Source organism: Phlebotomus papatasi, chromosome 1, assembly GCF_024763615.1.
Source record: "Phlebotomus papatasi isolate M1 chromosome 1, Ppap_2.1, whole genome shotgun sequence".
In the NCBI taxonomy this organism is placed as follows: domain Eukaryota; kingdom Metazoa; phylum Arthropoda; class Insecta; order Diptera; family Psychodidae; genus Phlebotomus; species Phlebotomus papatasi.
The window spans coordinates 106,609,171-106,618,430 of NC_077222.1; the positions used below are offsets into that span (position 1 = coordinate 106,609,171).

Here is a 9,260-nt window from a genome sequence, read left to right on the forward strand (position 1 = left end):
ACCCTATTGCTTTTAATACAACAAAATTTCTCTTTTGTTTTCGTGCCACCAAGGCTTTTTGTCAATTTTCTTTCAATTTCTTTCTAATATTTTATACTTAGAACACCCTTATTTAATTTGCTTTTATCTAATGCGTTCCTTTTTTTTTATTCTTTTTTTCATTAATTTAAATCGTAATAAATAAATTTTATTTGTTGACCGTGTCAACTATAATCTCATCTCCTGAATAAAATGTCATCAATCTCCTTTCCAGAATTCTCACTAGAAAAACGTTTCATAACCCTCTTTTCTCTTCCGGGAGTTCCCTAAACTACTTTATAAGCCCCCTCATGAGCCCATTAACTATGTAAGAACTTGTTTTTGCTCTTTTATACCCCCAAAATCCCCGTTTTTTTTTTTTTTCCGAGAGTCTTGAAAATCATCTGTCATGACATGCAATTTCTTGATTTTTCAACTATTTTGGCCGACTTTCCCACTTACTTACCAAAGATTTTACCTCAATCGCCAGTTTGTGGCACCCTCAATCCCATTAAAACACACTGTATTGTCTTTTTACTTCTTTATCTTTTCTTTATCCACTCCAAATCCACAATCCAATCACTCGGTCACTTCACGTCTTCTCTGCCAACTTCACACACGTCCCGTTGCCCAATAACTCATTTCCCCTCACACTCACCACAACGCCATCTGTTGGTCACCACAGATTGCAATCAACATCTAATAAAATTTTTATTTTATGTTTTACAGAGGAGCAAAGGGGTCTCAATGAAAGTAAGAAAAAGTCTCAGATGGACACCATTGAGTCATTGGAAAAAGAGCTAGAGCTGCAGACCGAAAAGGTTTAATTGGACACAATGCAATTACAAATCTTTCTCTGTTTAATAATATCTTCCAAGTTTCATCAATTTTTCTTTTCTGTATCTGATCTCTTGCATGTGCCCCCAAAAATCAGGCGGATCGTGCCAATGACATTAAAGTCACGTGCGATGAGAAACTCAATGAACTGCTCACCGGAGTTGAGAAGATCTTCCGTCTAATCCGATGCGATGATGCTCCTGTGCTCAATCTTCTGGGAATCCACAAAAAAGTCACCATTAACAATGTCCAGCTCTTCCTGGGCATCATCGAAAAGAGGACCAATCAGATGATCGCCACTATTACCTACGTCGAGCCCCCATCGAAGATTCTGGCCAAGAAGGATCGCATTCCCAAATTCAACGTCCGGGAATCCGCAAAGGGACCCACCAAAATCCAACAGAAATAAATCAAATCACAAAAAATATGACTTTTATTGTTAATTTAAAAAAAAAACTCCTGCTCTAAATGGCGCTTTTTTATATACACAAAATTAGTAGAAAACACAAAATTCACTAGCACTTTACATTTTTGTTTGCAGTCTCCCCCCTTCAGTATCTCTCTAAATCCTCTTCTCAGTCCGGAACAATCGGCATTCCCTGATGGTATCCATGAATAAAGGGCAATCCTGTGCCCACTTTCTTCTGGTACTCAACGTACTCCTCCCCAAAGAAATTGAGCAACGTGATCTCTTCCACGTAGACACGATCCCTGAAGAACAACCAAGCGACAATGGAATAGAGAATCGTGCAGACTGGATTCACCAGGACAATCTGCAGGAAAAAGAAATTTTCAGAAACTGGGGCACTCATTAAAAAAATTTATTGCGCATTTTGTACTCAATAACTAAATTGGTTTTGGTATAATACCCCAACAGCTGATGGAACAAACTGATACCGAGTTTGCAAAACAGACTTTTTAGATATTTAATGACGAGTTGTATAATTTAATTGTAGCAAAATATAGTGCGATTTTTTCTGTACTTTATTTGAGAATTTAGAAACTTGTTTGCATTGCAGAGACATTTATTTTCAAATTTCTACATAATCTCAATTAAAAATTCATGTGAAGGTTTTAGAAGAGAGATAAAAATTGCATAAAGAAATTTAATTTTTTCATCAAATTTTTCTTCAAAATCCTCAACTCTCTATAGATTATTTAATTAGGGATTTAAAGTGGCAAATTCAAATCTAGATCAAATTGTTAAGATAAAACACAAATAATGCATATGCTTCAAGCTAGCTTTCGTGTACAAGAGTTTTATGCTCATTAAGGGGGCAGCCTGATTATAAAGATCGAAAAAGAAATAGTTTTGCTGAAATCTGTAAATGAATTTTTAACTCTTTCCGGACCGCAGTATATGCTGCAAACCAATTTCACCATTTTTTAATCAAAAATATCTAAGCTCAGGAATTAATTGAGGTCCTACAAAAAATATCTTAAATTTTGACATCCTTATAGTTTGTAATCATTCACAAGAATCGGATTTTTATCAGTTCTGAATAATTAAAAAAACATCGTTTTTCACAGAACATTCATATCGCTCCTTGGAAATTACAAGGGGCCAACTCAATCTGAGCCATTTTTCAGGAGACAGCATGAAAGATTAAACTTTGTATAAATAATTATTTCATTTATGAATGTTAATAAAAACAATTTAATTCTTTTCTATTTGTATGAGCATTATTATAAATATCGAAACATACATATTTTTACCTTTCAAAATATGTTTTTTTATGAGTTAGCTCTTTGTCATTCTAAATGATGCGTAAATTTTGCTGAAATTAGAATGACAAGGGATCAACTTGCTTGAGTTAGTCCCCTGTTTCACAAAAATTTGAACGAAAAATCTATTTTGTGCCTCTTGACTTCAAACAAAACCGCGCAAGCAATCATAAAGAGTAAAATTTTGAAAAACTTTTCTAATAACGAAATTTATTGACTCATATCATCTGAAATTTTATTAAATTCTCTGTCTGAGTGTATTAAAACCTCAAAATCGCCAAAAAGTGAGTTGGCCCCTTGTAATTTCCAAGGAGCGATATGCTGCTTTGGGTACTCAGAGTCCCAAAAGAGACGAAAGAGTTAAAGCTGAATTTTGTAAATGAACCTTTTACAAAGTTTTAATTAATTTTTCAATATGAAAAACGACCTAAATTAACGGGAGAGCCTTTTAAGGCCTCTACACACTAGTAGAAATTTCTTTAAAAAATGCTTCTTTAAAGAAAATTTCCCCTATCCTTTTAGGCAGAATTTAACCGTCATGTTGCAAATTATTCCACATTTTTGCGTAAAAGCATTGAATGTCAAAAACCCTAAGCTAATTTTTGGTTAATTGATCTCTATATGCGTAAAATTTAACAAAAGGATCCATGATAATTTTCAATAGTTTTGAAAAATAAATTGTTATTTATGATTTCTAGACTTGATGAAGGCGACAAAAAATTCCCGAAACGTTGTGAGTGTGACCCAGCGAGCAGTTAGCTAAAAAAGATACTATTTTCAGCATATTTTTGCTGAAAACGCTGCCTATTTTAGCTAACTGTTCTCTCTGGGAAGAATCGGAAATTGATTGAGATTGATTGAAAATTAATTAGGATAACGGAATTTGTCGGGAAATGGGATCTCTAACAGAAGCAGATGTGTGCAAGAACCATTGAAACCGAATAAACGTCAAAATAAGTTTGTTCAGCGTTTTGGCCATTAACGTACAAGTTACATTTGACATTTGTTCGGTTTCAAACGGTTCTTGCACACCTCTGCTCTAGAGGAAAACTTATCAACTTTTTCCCAAAGCTTTTCAGCTCAGACTTCTTTCTGAGTTTTTTTTCTCTTGAGAAATCTTACTTCCCAACTAATTTCAGTAGGGGAGACCGGGGTAGAATTAGCCACCAAATGAAATTTTTCATTGCGTATAATTTGTTCAAAAGATGTTTGTATGAGGCTGATAAATATTTCAATGAAGAGTAAGGGAAGTATATATTTAGAGTAAAGAGTGGTTTCCTCAATATTCCTTCGAAGGCATACTATAAGATACCACTATCTAATACTATACGTGACTAATCTGCCCCGGTCTCCCCTATTCCCATCAATATAATTATAAAACGTTAATTTTGCTTCACAATAAAATATGACCAGTGTTAAGCCCAGATAAGCTTATAGTAGCTTAGATTCTTTACAGGTGACCTCAGAATGCTTGCAACTGGGAATGCGTGAAAATTCGATTGTGAGTTGAATTTTGGGGGTAAAGTATCGCGTCGATTAAATTGTTTTTGTCGGTCGAAATGAATAAAATTAGTTCGACGCGATTCTTTACCCACAAAATTGAATTCACAATTGAATTTTCACGCATTCCGAGTTGCAAGCACTTCGAGTTGTACGCATTTCTAGGTCGCCTGTAAAGAATCTCAGCTACCATAAGCTTATCTGGGCTTATCACTGGTCATTTTCTATTTTAAATAGTCTGAGTGGGGAAGGCCGTTCTAATGGAAATTGCAGATAGACGTGCTGGTAACACTAATCCCGCTTATTCACGGTGCTATGATGAATATTTTTGCGCCAAAAAGACATAATAGAAAGAAAAACTCTCATAAAAATAAATTGTCATCTTAATATCTTTGTCGGAAGACGGATAGCTGTTCACTAAACACCCTTTTACTTGAATCTTGCGGAAATATGAAGAAATTTAATATCATTTCAAATGACAAGCTTCCTAAATCGCGCGCAATTCAACTCGAGAGAGAGAAATAGAGACACAAATAACTCACTTGACAAACGTCTGGCGGCACTGCGGTTGCAAAAATCTCTGAAATGCGACAAAATATTTTCTTCTCTATTTTATCCTTATTAGCAGGTCGTGTCACTTCTTGTAATATGTACTTTTGCATTCCTTATTAATTAAAATAGTGTTGTACAAAAGGGTTTTTCTCAAAACTATCCAGAATTTTGAGACAGCTCAAAAGAATATGAGTCTTCCAGCTCAAAATTTCATCTCAATGTTTTTGTTGTAATATCGACAATTATTCACAATTAACCCAAATATAACTCTATTCAAATAAATTATTAAAAGGATTTTCTTGTGAAAATGACTAAACTTTAAGGAATTAAAAAATTTTCACATTAAAAACCTCACATTTTCTCTACGTGAATTTTCGCGGCATTTCGAAGAATCCCAACTGATACCACCAAATTCACTTCGGCTTTTCTTTTAGCTCAGGCCTGTTTTATGACATCTACACACTAGAGAAATTTATGTCCATATTGAAGCAAATTCCCTATGCATATGTAGGAAAAACACTTCAATATGGACATAAATTTCTCTAGTGTGTAGAGGCCATTAGACTATTGGGTTGGGTCAAAATGAATATCAATGTGTATCGGGAAAAATGTCCTGAAAGAATCTCTGGCGCCTCGGAGCCATTACAGAAATCGCCCGTCAAAGAAGATTGGCTAAAAAACAACGTTTCGTTATTGATTTCGAGTGCACGATGGTCCCCACGATCACCGAATGAAAATTCTCTCGACTTCTTCAAAAGAAGCATTTTGTTGGTCAATGTCACGACTAAAAAATACCAGAGTGTCAATCCGCTGAAGGCAGCCCTTCATCTTAAATGGGCTCACATGCCGGAGTCTCATCTTCGAGCAGCGTGCGACGCGTTCATTGATTAACACAGGGCTATTATCCATTCCAAAGGCGATTTTATTCAAAATTTCAAATTAGATTCTTAAATGTTGACTATTTTCTAACTTTTCTCGTTTATGTCGATAAATTTCATTTGCAAATCTAACTAGGGGAAAGTGCTCTCCCTTCGAACGTTCATGCCTTCGAATAATGTGAATTTCTTTTGTTTTTCATAAGAGATTTACATTAAATTATCATGGAATTATCAACAATTGATGATAAACCAACTAATATTTAATAGAAATGTGTAAGTCTCTTAGGAAAACTAAAAGAAAATTCACATTATTCGAAGGCGTGAACGTTCGAAGGGAGAGTACTTTCCTCTATCTATCTATCTATCTATCTATCTAAATAAATAAAAAAAAGAGAGCACGACAGCACTTTTAAAAGTTTCAGTTCAATTGACTCACACCGTACTATTTTTTCATAGCAATTAACTCCCTCTCTATTCCCTAAGAAAAAAATCATTTGATGACTAATTCTACCCCGGTCTCCCCTAAATGCATATTTCTGGATGAAATATTGACTTTATTATTCTGTAAGACCGGTGAAAAAAAATCAAAGACCAAGTTCAATTAGAAAAGAATTTAATTTCGAAGATAATAAGGCCTTATTCGTTTTATTAAAAGTTTTAGATGCCGCGTGAACGCTTGCAAAGTTGCTTTCGTCTCTAATATTTATTTCAAATTGGCTTCTGAAATTTTATTGTATATTCCTTGGTATACTCTTAAATTGTTTATCCATCGATTTAAGCAATATTTAAAAAAAATATAATATATTTTTAACTTGCAATTCAGGGCTTCCCCCTTAACTCTTTCGTCTCTTTTGGGACTCTGAGTACCCAAAGCAGCATATGAATATTCAGTGAAAAACAATGTTTTTTTTTAATTATTTAGGACTGATAAAAATTCTATTCTTGTAAATCTTCCAAATGTAAAATATTTTTTGTAGGACTTCAATTAATTCCTGAGCTTAGATATTTTTGATTAAAATCCACAAGAATCGGATTTTTATCAGTTTTTAATACTTAAAAAAACATTGTTTTTCACAGAATATTCATATGCTGCTTTGGGTACTCAGAGTCCCAAAAGAGACGAAAGAGTTAAAAGTTTTAGATGCCGCGTGAGCGCTTGCAAACTTGCTTGGCGCTCCTTTGCTTTCGTATCTGTCTTTATTTCAAATTGGCTTCTGAAATTTTATTGTATATTCCTTGGTATATTCTTAAATTGTTTATCCATCGATTTAAGCAATAATAAAAAAAATATTTTTAAATTGCAATTCAGGGCTTCCCCCTTAAATTGCGCGATCAGAAGTTTTGTTTATGCTTCGAGTTTCACAGCAAAAAATTTGAATTAAAAAAATCGATTTTTTTGGGGAATCTCAAGTACAGTAGAGTCTCGCTATAGTCCATATTTGGTTTCAAATTTGACACTTGGGTCGCACTATAGTCCATGTAATTTTTTAAAATTATCAACGGTTTTTAGTATTGAAATTGCTCGACGGCTTCCACTTTCTTTGCGATTATAGTACTTGTCCTCGCTCTCTTCATTATGGATCACAATTATCACAACTACTCAATAAAGTTTGCCAAAAATATTAAAATAATTAATCATGTCGCATACTAAAAAACATAACCTAACTTAAAATCAGTGTTTTGAAATCAACGGTCGATAAATTGTGGACTATAGAGCGATGGCCTATAGCGAGACTCTACTGTAAGTTGAAAATGATTTTTGCATGAATAATTATTTTTATTATTCATAAGCATTTGATTTTATTTATAAGCAATTGATCATCGAGCATTTGTAAAATTCCCATGAAGCATATGCTGCATTTGAATTTATTCTTTATTAATAATTCTTATACAACTTTTTATTTTATTTTTATTGATTTTACTTTTTTGTACTACAAAACAACTTCCTGATAATTTGGTAACACAAGTATTTTTATAAAAATTAGATTTTTCTGCTCACGAAATAATAAAATTTATCCAATTGCAAAGCAATAAAGATAGTTCAGCTATTTTGCTCTACAATTATTCGTCAAAGAAAAACAATATTTTATGCTCATCCAAAGCGGTTTTAATTAAATATTCTTAATTGCTGATTTTGTTGCAGCATTAATTCTTTATTGAATCAAAGTTGGAGAAATGGGAGAAATGGAGATTCCTCACAATTTTGGGTCAGAGAAAAATGAGAAATTGAATGAAAAAGAGACGGAAAGTGAAATTTCTCAATCTTCATAAACCACGATGATCTAGTTTTGGGAGATTCACAATTAAATGCAATAAATTATTTTATGTTATTTCCCAATTGGAAAACAAACAGAAGAAGAGAAAATTGTGATTTATGTCCAGCGCACAATAACTTATGTTTATTAACATTTTTTGAAAATTTCCTATGAGAGAGAGCGAGATGACTAGATTTCTGTTTCATTCACTCTTATTGAAATGTCAAAAACATGTTTTCAAAACAAAAGTTATTGTGCGTTAGGCATTATGGGCAAGTTGGAGAGATAACTCTTTCGTCTCTTTTGGGACTCTGAGTACCCAAAGCAGCATATGAATGTTCTGTGAAAAACAATGTTTTTTAATTATTCAGAACGGATAAAAATTCAATTCTTTTGGATGATTACAAACTATAAGGATGTCCAAATGTAAGATATTTTTTGTAGGACCTCAATTAATTCCTGAGCTTAGATATTTTTGATTAAAAAATTGTGAAATTGGATTACAGCATATGCTGCGGTCCGGGAAGAGATAAGCGCGACTTACCTGTGTGCCAATTGACCACCAGAACCAACCGACGTAGGAAGGATGCCTCATGCATCCGTACACTCCGTTTGTGACCAATTTGTGCTCTTCCACTCGAACAAATTGCACCTGGAATGGAAAGAGATTTACGATGAAGGTTGCAATGGATTAACAGGGATTTTTACTGGACTCACGATGTGCGTAAAATTGCTGTGAGCTGTGATCATGGCAACTTTCCTGAGCAGATCCCCCGAGAAGCAGAGGAGGAACCCTATGACCCAGAAAAGCCTCAGGGTTTTTATTTGGGGAAAGAAATAGGATTCCAGGAAGAATTCAACCCAGCTGGAAGCAGCTGCCACTACGTAGTGGGTTGAATGGTTAAGTACGAAGGAATCCGGGGAGAGAGTTTTGGGATTGGAGAGGGCAATTCCCATGTATTCTGTCCAGTGAAAAGTGCCCATTATCACGGCATAGAGACCAAAGGCGCGAATGTGCTCAGGGGCCAGGAAGAAAATGAACAATCCCATTGAGAAAATATAGCCCAAGAAGCATGCCCGGATGGCGACCTGGAAGCAGAAGGTTCCTGAAATCCTGGAGAGGTGGATTGGAGGGGGTTTTTACCTGGTAATCGCTGGAGGCTGAGTAGTAGAGGTAGATGACAAAGTTGAGGATGCCATAGAGAAGCAGGGGACTCCAGAAGATCACCAGCCAGTTGTCCAGGGAGTATTTAAATCGGAATTCCGGGATGGCAATGGCAAAAATCACAACGACTGCCAGGAGAAAATTGTACAAGCACACTTTGCCTTCGTGCACCAACATTTTCCTGATGAATCACAGGAGTTCTGAGGATTCCATTGAGGGCAGGGCCCAGGATGATGAATTTCCCAAACACTTTCCGGGGTTTCCGGGAATTGGAGCAATTGGAGGTTCCAACCACGAAAACCTTTCAAATCCCTGACATTTTGGGTTGCA

At 34.9% G+C, this 9,260-nt stretch overlaps 3 protein-coding genes across 4 annotated transcripts in view; 1 reads left to right on the forward strand and 2 right to left on the reverse strand.

Moving 5' to 3' along the window:
* The window catches only part of LOC129799089 (uncharacterized protein K02A2.6-like), a 5,312-nt gene extending 4,633 nt beyond the window's left edge, over positions 1–679 (reverse strand). For both annotated transcript variants that reach the window (XM_055842715.1, XM_055842714.1), the window contains exon 1: positions 485–679. The gene's annotated coding sequence lies outside the window, so the exon portion shown is untranslated. The remainder of the gene's footprint in view (positions 1–484) is intronic.
* LOC129799091 (coiled-coil domain-containing protein 63) overlaps positions 1–1,324 on the forward strand; it is a 20,703-nt gene extending 19,379 nt beyond the window's left edge. The window contains exons 4-5 of the mRNA XM_055842723.1: positions 748–839; positions 953–1,324. Coding sequence (XP_055698698.1) covers positions 748–839; positions 953–1,264 — 404 coding nt within the window. The 3' untranslated portion in view covers positions 1,265–1,324. The remainder of the gene's footprint in view (positions 1–747; positions 840–952) is intronic.
* Positions 1,271–9,258, reverse strand: LOC129799093 (protein-S-isoprenylcysteine O-methyltransferase). Its single transcript, XM_055842724.1, has 4 exons — positions 8,910–9,258; positions 8,483–8,854; positions 8,310–8,417; positions 1,271–1,628 (listed from the first exon to the last, which is right to left on the reverse strand). The coding sequence occupies exons 1-4, from the start codon at positions 9,105–9,107 to the stop codon at positions 1,431–1,433; spliced, it is 876 nt and encodes a 291-aa protein (XP_055698699.1). The 5' UTR covers positions 9,108–9,258; the 3' UTR covers positions 1,271–1,430.
* Between the last annotated feature and the right edge of the window lie 2 nt (positions 9,259–9,260).

What these genes read in the sequence shown, in the direction of transcription:
- LOC129799093 (XM_055842724.1), bottom strand. Translation starts at nt 9,107, where the DNA reads ATGTTGGTGCACGAAGGCAAAGTGTGCTTGTACAATTTTCTCCTGGCA. An exon ending in ACAGCAATTTTACGCACATC is followed by an intron (nt 8,418 to 8,482) that starts GTGAGTCCAGTA and finishes TTTCCATTCCAG; the next exon opens with GTGCAATTTGTTCGAGTGGA. An exon ending in GGTGGTCAATTGGCACACAG is followed by an intron (nt 1,629 to 8,309) that starts GTAAGTCGCGCT and finishes TTTTTCCTGCAG; the next exon opens with ATTGTCCTGGTGAATCCAGT.